At 43.0% G+C, this 19,062-nt stretch overlaps 2 protein-coding genes across 2 annotated transcripts; one reads left to right on the top strand and one right to left on the bottom strand.

Moving 5' to 3' along the window:
* Nucleotides 1–768: 768 nt before the first annotated feature.
* On the bottom strand, nucleotides 769–5,904 carry mrpl21 (mitochondrial ribosomal protein L21). The gene is made up of 7 exons (XM_035395994.1): nucleotides 5,661–5,904; nucleotides 5,071–5,128; nucleotides 3,261–3,346; nucleotides 2,615–2,778; nucleotides 2,225–2,277; nucleotides 1,554–1,657; nucleotides 769–917 (listed from the first exon to the last, which is right to left on the bottom strand). Exons 1-7 carry the CDS (start codon nucleotides 5,755–5,757, stop codon nucleotides 853–855), a joined length of 627 nt encoding a protein of 208 aa, XP_035251885.1. The 5' UTR covers nucleotides 5,758–5,904; the 3' UTR covers nucleotides 769–852.
* A 252-nt stretch (nucleotides 5,905–6,156) lies between these two features.
* ighmbp2 (immunoglobulin mu DNA binding protein 2) lies at nucleotides 6,157–19,031 on the top strand. The gene is made up of 15 exons (XM_035395992.1): nucleotides 6,157–6,591; nucleotides 7,354–7,523; nucleotides 7,959–8,151; nucleotides 8,835–8,932; nucleotides 9,096–9,259; nucleotides 9,917–10,117; nucleotides 11,138–11,285; nucleotides 11,541–11,715; nucleotides 13,059–13,241; nucleotides 14,393–14,511; nucleotides 15,294–15,388; nucleotides 16,013–16,136; nucleotides 16,646–17,557; nucleotides 17,694–17,884; nucleotides 18,303–19,031. Exons 1-15 carry the CDS (start codon nucleotides 6,515–6,517, stop codon nucleotides 18,486–18,488), a joined length of 3,036 nt encoding a protein of 1,011 aa, XP_035251883.1. The 5' UTR covers nucleotides 6,157–6,514; the 3' UTR covers nucleotides 18,489–19,031.
* The last annotated feature ends 31 nt before the right edge of the window (nucleotides 19,032–19,062 follow it).

Below are 19,062 nucleotides of genomic sequence, written 5' to 3'. Positions count from 1 at the left end.
TCTTTTACAAAGTATCTCTCTCAAGTCACATTTACGCATTCGTGACATTCTTAAACACCTGTGGCCAGTTCCGCTTTGCCCACATTGTTTTCTTCCTTTTCTCAGGTCATTCCTCTCCAGTACCTTTCCATTTTTCACCTTAAGTGACATACATAGTTTTGTTATAAACACATTAAAATATATTTCAGATAGTTAAACACACTAAGTAAGCAAGCTTACTTTGTCACAATACACTTCACGGACAACCCTGGGCCAAACTACTCTTTATAACTGCCCCATTATAAATGCCCTTTCTTTATGTATTCCAATCCAAAAACACAACGAGTAGGAGTGGGGGTTTATTTAACAAACAAACCTGAATAAAATCCTGGGGTGCTCACCAACCTTCAGTTCCCGTCCAATCAAAATTCCCTTGCCAGACCCCAATACCCAAGTGGGATCAATTGCCAGGCCGGGCCCAGATGAAAACATACAGAATTTTTCTTGTAGGCTTCCTTCCAACTCACAAAAGGTATGAAAAATTCAATGTGAAAAATAGGCAAACATGCTTAAAATCTGACAGTATCAAAAATAATTTTCCACTGTATTGTATGTTCTCTTTCCTAAGTTATTCTGGATAAGAGAATCTGCAAAATAAATCTAATAATATAATGGTAGGCTATATAAATGCATTGTTTGTCAAGCTAGAAAAGTGCAGACATGACACTCTCCTGTATACTACTTTTGATTTGTTAAGGAATCTGAGGCCTATTTATGAAAAGACAACAGTTAAGACAAGCTTTGAAATTCCAACTTTAATATTAATCATACACAACCCTGTGCAAATGTACATTGTATTAGTAGAATGAGAAATCAGGACAAGTTGGGGGCAATTTCAACCGTGTTAATCCGAAGTACTGTCTGAGGCTGAATAATAACTGCCAAAGAGAAGGAAAGAATGAAAAAAATCAGTTTCACAGAGACACAAATTGACAATTCAGTTATGGTTGCATTGCCATGTAAACAATATTACAAAATCCTGAACTTGTTTTAATGGAGCAAATTAATGTCAAACAAAAATCTTATAAATGTGTTTCTCTCATTTCTGTGATCCTCCTTTGGAAGAAATTGTGGATCACACTTAAGTTATATTTAATTTCTAACTGTAGCTGGCTGTCATATCATCAATTTGGCAGACGCTTTTATCCCAAGCGACATACAGTATGTGCATGGTAGATTTCTTTGAGAAGAATCCTTCGGGGAAACTGTGACCATTTTCTGGTGGCCAAAATGTAGATGAGATGCACTTAAGCCTAAGTGAAAATGTATTTGACTGAATCTATTTTCTATTCTGTTTGGGAAATTTTCTTGTCTTACCTTCCTTTTCTATTTTAATAACTTTTTTGTAAAGCGCTTTCGGCCACATTAATGTATGAAAGACGCTACATAAATGCACGCATTATTATAATAATAATTTAATCATTATAATTATTCATAATTTCACTAAAATTTAAGTTTTAAGTTTGCATTAAATACACACAGCAGGCAAAACAAAGATGGTGGTATGAGCATACTTCTTTTTCTTTGGTATCTGTGCCTTCTCAGAAAGCGCAGGTGGACTCTGGGCCAGGAATCGGTCTTCTCAATAACCGTGGCTTCCACTCTGACCAGATCTCGGCTACATACGGGGGCGGAAATGGGGTTAATGCACAGCAGTCAAAATCGCAGGGTCTTATGGCAGGTGTCAGTGCTACACTAAGAACAAAGGACAACACACAGATATTATAAACGATAAAATTCTCCTTTAAGACAGCTGCGGCTTTCTGGCTTTAAGAACTTAGTTTAAGTCATTGGTTTAAAACTTTCTACAAGCTAATTTACTTGTTAAAAAATCCTACACAATACCAGTGAGCTGACAAAATACTGTACACACATGCAGCTATTCAGACATTCTGATTCATGGTGTGTTTCAGAAAAAAAACTAATTTGGGTAACACTGGCGGTGCAAATACAGCCCTATACCTCCTAGGTTTTCAACAGAGGGTCCCGCAGACCCCTGAGGGTCCTCGAAGGTACTGTCTGGGTACCTCGCCAGACTTGATATACGATGACTACACATAGATTTAGGAAGTGTCTAAATATAAAACCTTTCTTCTTTTGTAATATAACCCTGGATGCCTCTGGGCCCAGATGAGGACTCCCGGATCAGATTTAATAAATGAGATTTAACAAACAATGAACAAACCTTAGAAGAGGCCTTCCTATTAGCGTGAACTCCTCTCCACCAACCAGCAGTACCTGGAAATAAAAAACATATTTATTACCGAGTAATTAGGGGGTGTTTAATCAATGTGGAAAAGAGGTTAAATATCCTGAAGGCAGCAAGTTGCGGGTATGCTACCAAGACATTAGCTCAAATTTAAGCCCTCTGTATCCCGGTGCTGTGAAGCCAATTGTGCCATACAGCTGTAGGCATGGTCATAGCTGGCTAATGACATCACCTGCATTTATAAGCTTACTCTGACCAGTCTGTACCAAGTGAGCCCCACCTAACTACCATGGTCAAACCACCTATCAACTGGAGTTGAACACCCATTATGTTAACACAAACAAACAATAAGAATAGGCAAGACACCTTTTCGAGTCTTATTCGTTCGCCACACTCGACATCTATGTGGTTTTCAATGATGATCAAGTCTTCATTTGTTACTTTCCACTGTCGACTCGCAAAATGGACGACTGCGAAAAGCCTCCCGTAATCCCGTGATGCGAGAATGTTGCTTACTTTCTGTACCACCGCTGAAAAAAGAAGGGGGAGAAGCAAACAAGCATCAAGACAACGAACGTACCGTAGCATAACGTTCAGATTCCTAATGGTAAGGTTTTCACATGAGCAAAATGGACCACCCTTTTGGCAATGTAAACAGCTGTCAAACACAAGGTGGTATCAGAGTTTGGGATTTTTAAATTTTTTTTTTTGCAGCCGAACATCACTGGAAAGCTTTCAGTTTGTTTGGCAAATGATTTAAACGTCTGCACGATGGCAGTGGTGTTTAATGATACATAACAACACCATCTTGCATTTTGGGCTTTGAAACTTATTTGAAAACAAAAAGAATCATAAAGCTGGAATATACACCTGCACAACAGGATGCACTGAGTATACAGCAGGCTAACTGAAAAGTCTGCTTGAGACAGGTTCCTAAACCATAACAGATTTCTGGACTAGAGAGTATAGCGAATGCCTAAAAACAATTCCCCAAAGGAAACACAAAAATAACCTTGATGTCGCTTTGCCTCTTCCAAGTGGTCAATGATGGGAAGCTCTGGCCAGGGCGGTCTGGATAAAGACGTTTCTGGGACACGGCTTTTCGACAAAAAGGAATGATAAAGAATGATCAAAGTCACATCACGCATTTCTCATATAGCTAGTTGAGACAAATCCCAACAGGAATTTCCTCATGGTGCAAGGGTTATTCATAGAAATAAAAGAAAAAAAGTGTCACCTTATTTAAACCCTCCAGTTATTCTCAATGATCAGGAACAGCAACAATGTTATGGGTCCATATGAGCCAGTGGATGTTTAATCATCCAAAACTAGTTTAAAAACAATCACTTTCTCCATAAACATGGTTACCTCAATTACTGATAATATAATCAGTACTTATGTATTTAATCGATCACAGATCATGGTTCCCTAACGTTTATTGACTTGTTTTTGCATTCAAAGAACACTTTCAAGAAGTAAAATGGTAAAATGTAGACATACATTACATTCTTTTGACATTTTTCTGTCATGGGGTCATGTTGACAAATGCAGCTTTTTCCTCTTCATTAAATGTTTTTAAAAAATAAATATATATATATATATATATATATATGTGTGTGTGTGTGTGTGTGTGTGTGTGTGTGTGTGTGTGTGTGTGCACGTAAACGTGGTCTCTGTGTGTTTGGCCTCCCACTAAGGGTAGTCATTTCTAGAGCTATTTTCTCCATGTAATCACAAACGACCAGCTGAAAAGCGGGCTTTATATCTGCAATGCGCATCGCTGCCCTCCTAGCAGGAACTGGCACTTCTTTATTATGTGCAGCTGATGTTGCCTGGCACACATCGGGGGATGAGGACCATTCTGTTTGGCCATTTTTGACACGACTGTTTCTCTTGGGAGTTGTTGGCTGTGAGACAACACCAATTTCCTCCTTATCTGACAATTTCATCATCATGATAAGAACTGATGTCCTCATTTTTGGGTACTTCCTCCTAATTCACTGCCCTGATCAAGGATTTGCCCCAAATCCCCCTGTGTGTTCAGCCTTCTACGCATATTTCTAATTTTCTCAGTCTCTGGAAGTGAGAAAATGTTGCTGCAGAGTATAACATTAGTAGGAACCCCTAAGCAGGAACCCATTTCATATATTGTTTGTCCGTCCCCCTCAGAGTAAAGTTTTCCTCTTGTGAAATACAATGTTTCTCTCATAGGCACAACACCACTTTCTCAAAGGGGGGTAACAGTACGCAATGTCCAATGGGGAGAATTACTGATTGAGGGACTGGAGCAATTGTGATGCCAAAATCAGCAGGAAGAAGGAAAAAATGCAAAATTGCAAGTTTTGGTCTTTCTTGTGTGGATGTGTGAATTTGTATCTGAATTCTGTGTTTGTATGCGGTCAGAAGGTACAGAAGTTAATGTCCTTCAGGACTGAGAGTCTGGTAATTTCTGTAGGAAACCCTGAAAAGTGCCAAACTTTCAGTGCTGTAAAGATATGGTGCATACCCGACCAAGCCATAACTTGGCATATGGTTTATCTGCCATCCCAATATAAACATGCAGGGGCAGGGGTTGCAAACTTATCAAGTTATTTTGTCATTTTGCATAGACTTGTTCATTAATTTCATCAGAAAAGGTTTGACACTGTAAAATTGTTTTAAAATATTTTCCTAGTATATTGCAACATAACTGGGGGATTAATACTACTAGTTTGACCAACTTTGAGATGTTTACACCATAATTTTTTGTAACAAATTGGACATCATTCACAATGATTTTGGTTAACTGTCAAAAATGCTATATGGCAATATAAACTAGTTACCTTGGGATATTTGTGATGCTTTGAGAGCTTTGACCTGCCACAGCTGGTAATAGGAACCCTGAAAAACATACACATTTGCATTGCTGTCCTTGGCCTTGTGTGAGAGGAGATTGCAAGTGCTCATCCAATCAGATGATGATGTTAACACCATTTTACAGAGATTCCACGCAGCATTGCGGATACAACAACAGAGGAATGGGAAACTCAATCCAACAGAACAATTTTAAGGTGTGAACAGAAGATGAAAAGGATGAGAAAAGATTAAATTACAAACACACGGGTATGTGTGTAAGAGTAACTGTGTGCCCACCCTTTCCACCTTCTGTAGGTAGGCTATATATTGGGTGTGAGTACATATCTGTGCTACACTACAATGCGTTCGGTGAACGCTGTTAGAAAATTAGCCTAAACCACCCACGTTCATCACCATAAATTATAAATCATAGTAGTTTGCGGTGGTTAATGTTGAAAATTCCCTGTCAACTGCCAAGGTAATAACACGAGTACATGACTGGTCGGTTACTGCTAACTGCACGTGTCCTGAGAAAGCCTCTGTCGCTGTTAAAAAAAAAAAACAAAAAAAAACATACCAGTATGCGCTTGCAGTGGCGATGGAAATTTGTTTCCACGAAATCTCCAACCACATTGTAGAGCTTCTCTGAGTGCGTTCCTCAAAGTCACCGCCATTTTCAAACATCGAATTTGGTGCTGACCTCCTGTATGCCTGTGTACATTATAAGCGACTGCGAACCAGTCCTGATGCTAAATCAGTGTCTACCTTTCATTCAATGCAGTTGTGGATGGGAATAAGGATGAATACACTGATCCTGGATCCGCCGTTGGAGAGAAAAGGAAACTGCAACACTTGGTTCCGGAAGTGAAACAAAGCGGTAGCCTATATTATCTTCCGAAATATAAATACCATAATTACATAAAACAAAAAACAATCTGATAAATAATTTAGGAAGAGTTTTTAGCAAACGTAATTTGTGTATTCAAATCTAATAGTGTCCCGAATATTCATCAAACGACAATATTGCTCTTATTATTTATTCGACCGGAACTATAGACTTGAAGTTGAGTTCAAGTCGGGAAGTTATTTGATCGTACATAAGCATAAAAAATACTGTTCTATGGATTACACTGTAACGTTACCCGATTACAAAATTACAAAAGTTATGTCAGTGTGAAGGAATGATGCTAGATGTTTGTTATGGGAAAGCAGTTTCTCTTGAACAACTACAATGTTAACAGTGCAATTTCTGGAATAAAAATACTTGCATCCACTTCCCCTAGGTTAGGTTGGTCGCCTGCTGACTAGTAAGCATGGGCAGCTGTATGTATTATCCAGTTAAACCGAGCCGCCACGAAAGTACGTCTTAAGTTACATTTGTGATGATATATTTAAAATAGCTTGTTTTCGGGTTTTTTTTCTCTCAAAATCATGGAAGTGGAGAGCTTTGTTTCTCGGACACTCGAGCTTCTTCGAGAGGAGAGAGAAGCAGAGATAGAAGAAACAAGGCAGGTATCTCGGTAGCGAGAAGCTATTCCAGCTAAATTTGTATTCTGACTACTTGTGACTGAACATCGGGAGACATACATTTTCATTAATAACTGTCAAACGACTACTAAAGTTCCTACCTGCTTGCTGATTTTAAAAATTCATTCAGTGTCAAACACTGTAAAGGTTATCAGGCGTCCCCAACTACTATCACGGTGGCAGTCACATTTTGAGAGGACTGGGGACAGCCACCATCCTCTAATTATGAAATATATTCTTAACAGATTTTACCTAATGTTTTAATCAAATTAAGTGTCGCTACAGTCCTTACAAATATTGACATAATATCTGATTATAATGTTACTACTTGAAAAGTCAGGCTTGAGGCTTAAGGCTTGCGAGTCGGCCACCCTTTTGAAACCAGCGTCTATCAGTAGGGAAGAAACTGCAAAATTCCGTTCAAGAGGAAAATTCATTTTGTGTATTCATCGATTTTATATTAGTGCACAAAGAACCTTATACACATATTAAACCAGTGAGACATGTACAACCACGTCACAAAAATTGCATACACTCTACATTCTCTAATGAAATCATTTTTCATTTTATTTCAATCAAAAACATAATTCATGTTCTTGTTCAAATTTAGTGAGAACTCTAGATGTGAGCATTCACTGATTTTGCTCTTTTCCAGTATCATTTAAGATCAGTGAAGTTAAATGATCAAGGAATCCCACATTTGGAATTAACTTGAAATGAAATAATGTGTCTTGAAATTGAAGGTCTTGGCAAGAGAATGTGTCTCTCAAAGATCTTCAACGCAAAGGAGTTTGTCTCCTGAAGCTTCAATTGGAGAGTCAGCGGACAAGTCTCTACGGCCGTTTGCTTGGGCTATTTGTGCCAAGAAAACACTTGGCTATTAAAATTCTGCCTAGCAACAGCTTTGGACCAGGTGAGAAATTGGGAAGTACATTTTGCTAGCATTTTAGTACAGGTGAACTTGTTTAGTCCTATGTCAATGCAGAAAGCCCATCATTTTTTCTGTAACTGAACATGTTTTGTAATTTAATTGTTGAAAACTGCATGTTTATTTTGTGGGCCATACATACTGTAATAAAACAGATCCTTATATTGTGTACAGAGGGTATGTGGGAATCTCAAAGACAAATGCAGGAGGACTGAAAAAATGGATTGTTGGGTTTCTCTCTTGTTTTGTACTGTGTTTGTGTATGAGAAAATTTTGCCATTGGAATTAATAACTGAGATCAAGACTGATCTGCTCTTGTAACAGCTGACATTGTGGGTGTGTTCTTCTAAGACTTGATCTCTCTTGTCAGAGGAGAATTCTTGGGCTTGTACAACTATGAATGAACCTCTCTTTTGGCAGGAGATATTGTGGGCTTATACGATGTGGAAGGATGTGCTTCCTCATCCCAGCTTGGCTCAGGTGTGGTGACACAAGTATCACAAACGACCATTTCAGTGGCTTTCGAGGCCCAAGATGGTTTCAGCCTGGAGGGGGATGTGCTCTACAACCTCATGAAACTGGCAAACAACGTCACCTATGAGCGGCAGAAATGGTAAACATGTTGTTAAAGTGCACATTCTCAGCTTTTATTTAAGGGCATTTTTGTGCATGGTTTCAACATGTAGAAATTACCGGTTTTTTAATAAATAGTTCCCCTATTTCAGGCCATCACAATGTTTGGGACAAATGGTATCACAGGTGTTTCTGATTAGTGTTCAGTTGCTTCCTTAATGCATGTATGAGAGCATTCAGGATCTAGTTTTGATTCTAGCCTTTTGATTGCCTTTGGAGTCAGCTATTGACATTTATCAACATGAGGACCAGAGTTGTGCCAATGAAAGTCAAGGAAGCCATTATGAGGCTGAGAAATGAGAATAAAACAGTCAGAGACATAGATCAAACCTTCGCTTAACAAAAACCAACAGTTTGGAAATTCATTCAGAAGAAATAAGAGGACTTTGGTTTGTAAAACCCCTCCAAACAAACAAAATTTGAAGGATGCCGAAGGAAACAAGACCATCTTCTGGTTTTTGTGGATTTAACTAGTCCAGTCCCCATGGCAATCCTGCTGTTAGCAACTCACCAAGCTAAGATCATTGAAATTAGCAGTGAAGTAAATCAGGAATAAAAGTTAAAATCAGGAATGTGTGACGCATGTTGAAATGAAAACGCAGTGACTAAAATGCCATTCTTCCACAGATGTAATTTAAACTCTTACATGTTATTTGTGTGCAGTGCCTTAAACTGCCTGAATGGCTACAGCACTGGTCCAGCCTCCAGTCTGATAAGTGTTCTGTTTGGCTACTCAGAACCAGGGACTCTGTCACAATCAAGTAAGAGGCCTCTTATAAATTATTTTATAATTATAGCACTAATATTAGTCACGTTACTTGTCCTTTCACTACTCTTACGAAATAGACACACATGGAAAGAGCTTTCCTTTGTATGACTTTTTGATCGTTGCTAGGTTTTAAAAGCTGTCATTTGGTTTTGCAGATCCTGTAGATTTTTTCAACACTGGTCTGGATGAGTTCCAGAGAGAGGCTGTTACCTTCGCCTTGGCTCAGAGGGAACTGGCAATCATACACGGCCCTCCAGGGACGGGAAAAACCACCACTGTGGTGGAGGTGGTTCTGCAGGCAGTGAAGCAAGGGTTAAAGGTGCGCATTACACGACACGTTGTGGATAACTGGAAGTCCGGGCCATGCTCTTCGATGGAGAGTTGCAGGGATATGAATCCCCCCCCCCCCCCCACCCCCCGATTAATCAGAACTGAAATGTCTGAGCCCGAGGTGGAGACAGGGAATGCCCCAAACATCATCACACATCAAGAGCTTCTGATCTATCAGGCACCTGATTGCAGGAGAGAGTGTTCATATTTAAAGATATGTTCAAGATATTTGAAGTCTAAAAATCAGCATTATTTTCAGTGAGGAAAAATCACACCCCTGTGTGTGTGTGTGTTTGTATCATTATTTAATAAATTGAAATATTGTAGTACATGTTTCAATTGTAGTTTAAATGCAGTTGCTAATATGTTGACAGCCTTTGTGCATGTTTGTCAGTATTGGTTAAGACTAGTGCCAAAATACCATAGCACATGGGTTAACTGTAGTTTAAATGCAGTAACTAATATTTTTGCCTGGACCGCAACAGCGGGGCCAGCCCTACAAGCACGAATGTCTGTGACTGACTGAGTGAGTGAGTGATGAAGTTACACCATTGGTCGGCCGAGTTATGAAGTTACACCAGTGGTCGGCCGGAACACGTGTGTTAGGTCCAGCCAAATACTAGGTTTTAACCTGGCGTTGCTGCAGGTGCTCTGCTGTGCCCCTTCCAACGTGGCCGTGGATAACTTGGTGGAGGCTCTGGCGCGAAACAAGGCCAGGCTGCTGCGCCTGGGACACCCCGCCCGCCTGCAGGAGTCCATACAGAAGCACTCGCTGGACGCCCTCCTGGCCCGGAGCGACAGCACCGACATCATCGCCGACATCCGCCGGGACATCGACCGGGCCTTCGTGAGTCCGGCATCATCAATGCAGCGCGGCGCTTCCGCGATTCTGGAGCAAGGCCTCCGCGCGGCTGCAGCATATTCACATATTTACATACGTGCGCTCGCGCACATATAAACACGGGCGTGTGAGAGATGACGTCTGCGCGAACATTTCACTTCAGTCTTATCTGTCCGACTACAACTAAAGCCGGTTTAATTCATGTATGCAAAAAACACTCAACTATACTTGAGAAGTGGTTGCTGTGAACTATAAACCAAAGTGATTTCCAGCTGAATTTAGTGTATATAAAGTAGAAGCCTCCCCATGTTCAATTTTTTTGAAGGCTGCCCTGACGAATACAATGATGTGTTTATACAGATACGTATGAGATAAATTCAAGTTAAATAAACCCCCCAAAAAAATTGCAACTTTCTGTTCAGCCTCCCATAATGCGTTTATTTTTTGCTTGCAACAATGCAACAACAATGCATTGCAGTCTGCGAAAAAGAGGCAAGGGGATGAATCAAGTCCTGCAGGCGCCTCACCTTTTTTTTTTTTTTTGGAATGATGCAGCGGATTTTCATGTTGCTCAGGGAAGGTATTTGGAGTTCTCGCACCATTCAGAGGTCATCCTGACAACACCGGGACAGTCCAGACATTCAGGCAAGAGTGAGGGGAAAGTCAAACACCTCCATTTGACATGTACACACGAAATGGCTGGGAATTAGGGTGATACTTTTCTGCTGAAAGGGCCAGGACCTTCTGTCGTCAGGTCTCAGGCAGTGTACGTACCTTAGCATAGCTTCAGCCAAATTCACTGCTTTAGAAAAGAAAACTTAGTTACTGTAGGGGCATATCCCAATTTTTTTTGGAGAGCGGTGCAATTAGAGTGTACACCCGCCTGCCCCCCCATCACCCCACCCACATAGCAAGTTTGCATGCACACAGCCACACACGACTGCGCATACGTATGTACACGCATGCACACCTTGATAATGTATCATCGTTTTTTGCACACATTTTGCCCGTGTGTTTGGCTTGAAGGAAAAGATGAAGAAGTCGCGTGACAAGGGTGGGCGGAGTCACCTCAAGGCCGAGGTGAAGGAGCTAAGGAAGGAGCTACGGAAGAGGGAGGAGAGCGCCATCGCCCAGATTATCAAAGGGGTCGACATTGTCCTGGCAACCAACACCGGTGAGGAACATCTACGCTGCTCTGTACCAAGTCCGGTCATAACCCCAGCGTAAATCTGCACTTCTCTGAAATGCATCCGTTAATAAAAGCAGTATAAATCCGCGTTTCTTTGAACGAACAACTGACCAGTGGACGATGACAACAAACATCATCCTCAGCAGTCCCAGACATAATGCATGAGGACATATTTGATCATTTCGTGCTCTTGCTCAGTCTCAGTGCGTGTGTTGGATATTCTGATTGTGTTTTTTTCAGGGGCTCACGGTAACGGGCCCCTCAAGTTCCTGCCCAAAGATCACTTTGACCTGGTGGTGATAGACGAGTGTGCCCAGGCACTGGAGAGCAGCTGCTGGATCGCTCTGCTCAAGGCCCGCAAGTGTGTCCTGGCCGGAGACCACAAGCAGCTCCCGCCGACCATAAAGTCTCACACGTAATTAACCGTTCTCCGTAAAGTCTCACACGTAACTTACTGTTCACCATGAGGTCTCACACGTAACTTACTGTTCACCATGAGGTCTCACACGTAATTTACTGTTCACCATGAGGTCTCACACGTAACTTACTGTTCTCTGTAATGTCTCACACGTAACTTACTGTTCACCATGAGGTCTCACACGTAACTTACTGTTCACCATGAAGTCTCACACGTAACTTACTGTTCTCCATAAAGTCTCACGCGTAATTAACCGTTCTCCGTAAAGTCTCACATGTAACTTACTGTTCACCATGAAGTCTCACGCGTAATTAACTGTTCACCATGAAGTCTCACACGTAATTATCTGTTCTCCATAAAGTCTCACACGTAACTTACTGTTCACCATGAAGTCTCACACATAACTTACTATTCTCCATAAAGTCTCACACGTAACTTACTGTTCTCCATAAACTATCACATGTAACTTACTGTTCACCATGAAGTCTCACACATAACTTACTGTTCACCATGAAGTCTCACGCGTAATCATCTGTTCACCATGAAGTCTCACACATAACTTACTATTCTCCATAAAGTCTCACGCGTAATTAACTGATCACCATAAAGTCTCACACGTAATCATCTGTTCTCCACGAAGTCTCACGCGTAATTTACTGTTCACCATGAAGTCTCACGCATAATTAACTGTTCTCCATAAAGTCTTGCACGTAATTAACCGTTCTCCGTAAAGTCTCACACGTAGTTTTGTCTTCATCATAAAGTGTCCCACGTAATGTGTTCCTCATCATAAAGTCTCACGTTGTTTACTCTTCATCCTAAAGTCTCACACGTAATGTACTCTTCACCATGGAATTTCACATGCCATTTACTCCACAGCTTCTTCCCATCCTAAAGTCTCAAATTTAATAGGCTGTGTACACTTTTTTCCCTTGTGGGAACCTTCCCAGCCTCACTAAAATCTGTCTGTTTGTCAGTCTCTGTGTTTGTGAAATGCGTCAGTGAGCAAAGGCAACCTCACCCCAGAATATTTGCACATCGTTGAGAAGTCCATTCATTTTTCAGCAGCCTGACCCACTGCACTTAGTTTAAGCAGTGCAAATAAACAATGAGCGCTTTTGAAGTGCGATTCACGTGGGTGTAAACACGCGATGCGAATTGCTTCCGAGTCACATTAATGGAATACGCCGAGCACATTTAGCACGTTGTGCTAATTTAGCACGTAGCACGCATTTAGAACATTTGTCCCGTCGTGCGCGTTGAGTCGCTTACCCTTTCTTTTAAGCGCGCTTGACGCGTTCAGCGCACGCCCTCACCCGCCCACCGTTCCCCCCCCGCAGAGCCGCGGCGAAAGGCCTGGCCCTGAGCCTGATGGAGCGGCTGATCCAGAAGCACGGCGGCTCGGTGGTCAGGATGCTAACCGCGCAGTACCGCATGAACGCCGCCATCATGCAGTGGGCCTCCCAGGAGATGTACGGCGGGAAACTCATCGCCCACGCCTCCGTGGAGAAGCACCTGCTGAGGTAAGCGTCCAGCGGTGGCCCCCGGACGGGTCACGGACGGCACGCCCTGTCGAATGTGAACGCTGTTTATTTGGCGGGCAAGCCCTGCCAGAAACTTGCCGATATCAATTTTTTCTAAATTCTGTCAGATTGGCTTTAATTTCAAGGAGTGTTTTGGTGGGGTCAGAGAATATTTTTTTCTTCTTTGCCCCCCTAAATATTTAGATTTTTAAATGTGAATTGAGAAGTGTCCATAGATTTCCAGTTTAAAATTTTTTTCCCTGCCACACTTTGTACCCTGACTGTATTCTCATTTTTCAGATCTGTTTTAGATTAACAGTGTAGGTCAGAAAGTACATGTAATATATTAGCCATATTTAATGTCAGATTGATTGGCGAAGAAAGCTTCAAAACAGCCAAGCGAATATCTGCAGTGAACATATTTTCAAAAAGGGAGCCTACAACTCATCAAAAAGTTCATCAGAGTACTATTAATATTAGTGCAATTTAGTTGGGAAAGTGGCGACCATTGTTCAGACCACTGAATGGCCTGTTCTCGTCATTGTCATGTTACGTTATGGTATGTTACCAAGCAAAACTTACTGTTTGTTACCCATGCCTTAAATTTTTCTCCAAAGAATAATGACGTGTTTTCTGCTGTAAGCAAGAAAGCTGTACAAATGACTCGCTGCTCTATTTCAGTCCATTGCTGTAAGACTGCGGTGTTACCGAATACAACAGGTCTGATGATAATAAATCTGCTTCAACAAGGCTATTAACACCTCAGAGTTTGAAGCCAACAGTCCCAAATTTTGGGACACAGCACAGTAATGAGTCGGGGGGGTGGTGGGGGGTGGAGTAACTGAGATTTGGACATTGTTTAAATGATTAACACCTCTGCTCCTGAAATCACAGTAGAGGAATGTTCTGTTAATCAGAGCCATTGCTGATCTAATCGGTTTCAAATTGTTTGTCAGTTTATTCTTGCGACTCGGACTCACCCCGTTTGGTTCTTCACAGACGGAAGGTTCTAATTTAAAAAATGACTGGCTTCACTGAATTTCCGTGTTTGAAGGCAGGAGTGGAGAGACTGTTAACGAAGGCGGTCAACGCTTTTTCCCTCGTGTCTCTCTCTCTCTCTCTCTCTCGCTCTCTCTGCTTCGCTGTTCCAGGGACCTGCCAGGGGTGGGCAGCACTGAGGAGACGGAAACGCCTCTACTGCTGATTGACACGGCCGGGTGCGGGCTGTCTGAGATGGAGACCAGCGATGAGCAGTCCAAGGGAAACCAAGGTACCTCGCACACCTGCCCCCCCCCCCCACCCCCAACACGTTCCCCCTCAGCCCCATTCACATCGTGAGTTAAAACCTGCCGAGTATATGCTATACACCAGTGGTCTCCAACCCTGGTCCTGGAGAGCTACAGACTCTGCTGGTTTTTGTTTTCACCTTAAAATCAGCACCCAATCGAGACCCGAGACACCAGGTGAGTTGAGTTAACTGTGTAATCAACTGCTCTAATTGATTCATGAAGTGCAGAGTCACTATGACAACCAGCAGACTATGGACCACTGCTATAAACATTACCATTTTCACCACCCTGTGGATTTTAAATGCCCTTGCAAGTTTACGGCAGGTTGTCCATGACAAGTGAAATCCCTAATATATAATTTTATTTACTCTTACTGTTCCAGAAAATAACATGTTTGCCATGTACTATAGACTCCCCCAATTCAGTGAAAATCTGAAAATAATCAAAAATGCACCTATTTTGTAATGTAAATATGGTAAATTGTAAATATTGTTCAGTGTAATTATTCCTTTTTTTACTTTAAGTATAGCGGAAAGTCCCCCATCCTTTATGTTTTTATTTTATTCAAATGTGGGGAACGCAGAGGGTAATGGATAGAGAAGGAATCGCAGAAGGTGTCATGGCATCAAACCCCCAACTATCAACGGGGATTTATAAACAGCTCGACAGTTGGCTGTCCTAAGGAGCGTGCCACACGCCTTGCCGTTAACCGAAATGCTGTTGTAAAAGCGATGCTCCATTTTGCTTTCATTTTAACCAACAGGTGAAGCAGACATAGTGGCTCTGCACATAGAAGCTCTGACTGAGGCTGGCGTCAAAGCCAGAGACATCGCCGTTATTGCACCTTACAACCTGCAGGTGAGAACTCTCATTACACCTTACAACAAGCAAGCGAGACAGCCTGCAGGTCGAAATGAAAATACTCGGTTTACTTCTCTTAGCAGGACAGATGTCCATAGGTGGGCACAGAAGTGTTTTAGGTCGAGGTAAATTCAAGAATTTTCTGTTTTTATTTTACACAGAGTTGTCGCTGTGTGGGACAGCCTGCCAGGTGTATATAGCAGAGGCAGAGATTCTAGCCTGTAGGTTAACTGTGCCCAAATGGGCTGACTGGCTCAATCTCCTCATCGTGTTTCCTTGGGTTCATATAAAACGTGACAGATTTTCTGCTTCATTTGTTCCACTGAGTATAAACGGCAGGCTGATAATGCGATGTGTTTATGCGTTTTCCTGACAAGTACGGACTGTGTTTAAGGTGTGCGTTTATGCATTTCTCTGAAGGTAGAAGATTAATGTGTGTTTGTGTTATTCTGAAGGCAGAGCAGGTTTATGTTTTTCTGAAGGTGGAGCGGGTTAATGTGTTTTTTTTTCTGAAGCTGGAGCAGAATGTGTTGATTTTGTGTTTTCCAGAAGTGTGTCTTTCGGCGTTTTTCTGATGAGTGTATTGAAGTTGTGATTTTCTGGTTATGTTTTTTTGTGAAGGTGGACCTCCTGAGGCAGCTGCTTTCCCAAAAGCACCCTGAGCTAGAGATCAGATCTGTGGACGGGTTCCAAGGGAGAGAGAAAGAGGCAGTGGTGCTCTCATTGGTCAGATCTAACAGGAAGGGTGAGTTATCATGCTCTTGTTCGTCTAATCCCACAGGAAGGGTGAGTTATCATGCTCTTGTTAGTCAGATCAAGAAGAAAGGGTGATTAAAGAATGGGATCACCATGGCACTATATTTATGCACCAAAGATAAAGTTGGGTTTGCAGTTTGCATTTTCGTACTGTGGGGGAAGCAATTGTGGGACATTTTTGGGTGTATATATAATGAAAATAAGCATCTCAGAGTAAAATCTACACTAAAAGCTGGATACATCAAATTGCAAAGATGGCCATGATGAGTAATATTGTTTTTGGCTGGACCGCAACAGCAGGGCCAGCCCTACAAACACGAATGTCTGACTGAGTCATTGAGTGATGAAGTTACATCATTGGTCGGCCGAGTTATGAAGTTACACCATTGGTTGGCCGGAGAGGTCCAGCCATATACTAGGTTTTGACCTGGTCTTGTTGGACCAGTAATCCCATCTCCTTTTCCCTGACCAGCCCATCGTTCTAAAATGCACTTTCAGGGGAGGTGGGGTTCCTGGCGGAGGACCGGAGGCTGAACGTGGCGGTGACGCGTGCTCGGCGCCACCTAGCTGTGGTGTGCGACACTCAGACCATCCGGCAGCACGCGTTCCTCAAGACCCTGCTGGACCACATGACGGAGCGGGGCGAAGTGCGCACCGCCTTCCAGTACCTGGAGGACGCCGTTCCCATGAACTACACCCACAAGCCCTCACAGCAACACAGCCAGCCCGGGCCCAAGCCCAATCCCAAACCCAAGGAGAAGGAAAGGCAGGAGACGGGACGCAGGAAAACCCCTCAGGGCAGACCCGGTCCTGCCCAGAGCGCCGTTACCGAAGGGGGTGCCCCCGAAACCCCCGCGGACGGGGCGGAGGGAGAGGGGAAGGGCAAGGAGGTGGAGCTGAGGGAAGAGCTGGTCAGCTTCCGGAAGGACCCGGAACGCGCCGTGCTGAGCTTCCCGTCCACGCTGAACTCGCACGCCCGCATGCTCGTGCACCGGATCTCCGAGGAGCTGGGGCTGACGCACGAGAGCGTGGGGGAGGGGAAGAGCAGGCGCATCACCGTCTCCAAGCCAGATGGGCCCGACCAATCGGCTTCCCCCGCAGGTCCCACAGAGCGCCCTGACCGACGAGCTTCATACACAGACTCCAAAGAGCACCCTGACCAACCAGTTTCCTCCAGAGCATCCGAAGAGAACCCTGACCAATCGGCTCCCTCCACGGAGCTCCCTGACCAATCGGCTTCCTCCACAGGGCCCAAAGTGTCTGAGAGTGGGGCATCTGGCCTGGCTCAGGCGGATCTGAAGAATTTGCACCTGGAGCGCATGCAGAGGGAGCAGGCCAAAAGGGACCTGAAGTTCCAGTGCAGCCCAGCACCGACTCAGTCCTCCAAAAACTCCAAACGTTCAGCCAAAGGTAAACTTTAAGCTCTTTTTTTAGGGTCCGGATCAGCGATAACACAGAGGTTCCGAACTTCATGGTTAATATAAGCTGTAATACTGTGTTTCTAAGATTGTAAGTGTTAAGAGAGCACAATCCATTTCCTTTCCAGGAAAGGGCCACTCCAAGCCCAGCTCCATAGAGTCAGCGCTGGTGGACGATGACTTTGACGCGCTCATCGACTCTGTTGTGAAAGCGGACAGCGTTTGTGCTTCGCCGAAGTGTAAAGCCAGCGTTCTGACCCTGGGACAGCTCTGCCCCTTCTGCAATAGGAAATACTGCCTCAGCCACCATATCCCTGAGGTAATACCAGCTTCTGAAACTCTTGACACACCTGTTGGGTGTTTTACACCATGTTGTTCCTATTGAGAGCTTTACATTCTCATTTATGTTGAGAGCTTTACACTTCTTATTGAGAGGTTACATTGTGTCACTTCTATTGAGTTTCCCAATTGTTCTATTGAGATCTTTACACCATCTCATTCCTATTGAGAATTTTACACTCATTTCTATTGAGAATTTTACACATTTCTATTGAGACCTTTACACTGCATCATTCCTACTGAGAATTTTACACTCATTTCTATTGAGATCTTCACACTGCATCATTCTTACTGAGAATTTTACACTCTTTTCTATTGAGATCTTCACGCCGTCTCATTCCTATTGAGCATTAGACTCTCGTTTACATTGAGCGCTTGACACCGCGTGCTCCCTGCAGGTGCACGGCTGTGGGGACCAGGCCAAAGCCCACGCTCGCATCGGACGAAGCCGGGACGCAGCACTTCACGCTGGCGGAGGGAAGAAGGCTCTGGACCCAAACAAGAAGGCCCACTTGCAGAGGAGACTGGACACCAAACTCAAAGGCCTGGCAACCCAGAGGAAAGTTAAACCAAAGGCGGAGTAGGGTTCTTTCAAAAGGACGAGAAAGGGCAAACCTGTTTATGCATTGCTGTGCAAGGTGGGGTACTGTGATTATGACGAAATGACACTGGATTTCATGGTTTATATCTGCAGTTAGATTTTGCCGGAGACGTTTTCTGAAATACCTCCATGATTGAAGCTCCAGAACTCAGTCTAGTCCACTGCTATCTTTACTTTTGAAAACTGCTTCCTGATTTTCTAAATTTGCAAATGGTAGTTAAGATTTGACTTTGTGTGCATTTAGACCAGGTATCTCATCACTATCGTACTAGATCTTGAATAACAGACTTTGCGTGTACATTATTGCATATATTTATTAAAGCACCTTTGCTCTATTTATGTAATGCTAAATTGGGAAGCCGTTGTCTAAAATGGAAGAAATGCAAACAAACTGTGTGACCTCAACAATTTGCCGTCAGCATGTTTGTTTCTTAAACGAACAATAAAAAATGCAAAATAAAAGGAGAATGTTGAACAGCATAGCCAAGGGAGGGCGATCCAAAATAAACACCAAGCATGGCTGAGATCGCCTGGTAGCATTACCTGTTTGTACTGCG

The sequence above is a fragment of the Anguilla anguilla genome, chromosome 16 (genome assembly GCF_013347855.1).
Source record: "Anguilla anguilla isolate fAngAng1 chromosome 16, fAngAng1.pri, whole genome shotgun sequence".
NCBI classification, from domain to species: domain Eukaryota; kingdom Metazoa; phylum Chordata; class Actinopteri; order Anguilliformes; family Anguillidae; genus Anguilla; species Anguilla anguilla.
Note: the sequence above shows the minus strand (reverse complement) of the source record. Positions and strands in the feature narration are given on the sequence as shown.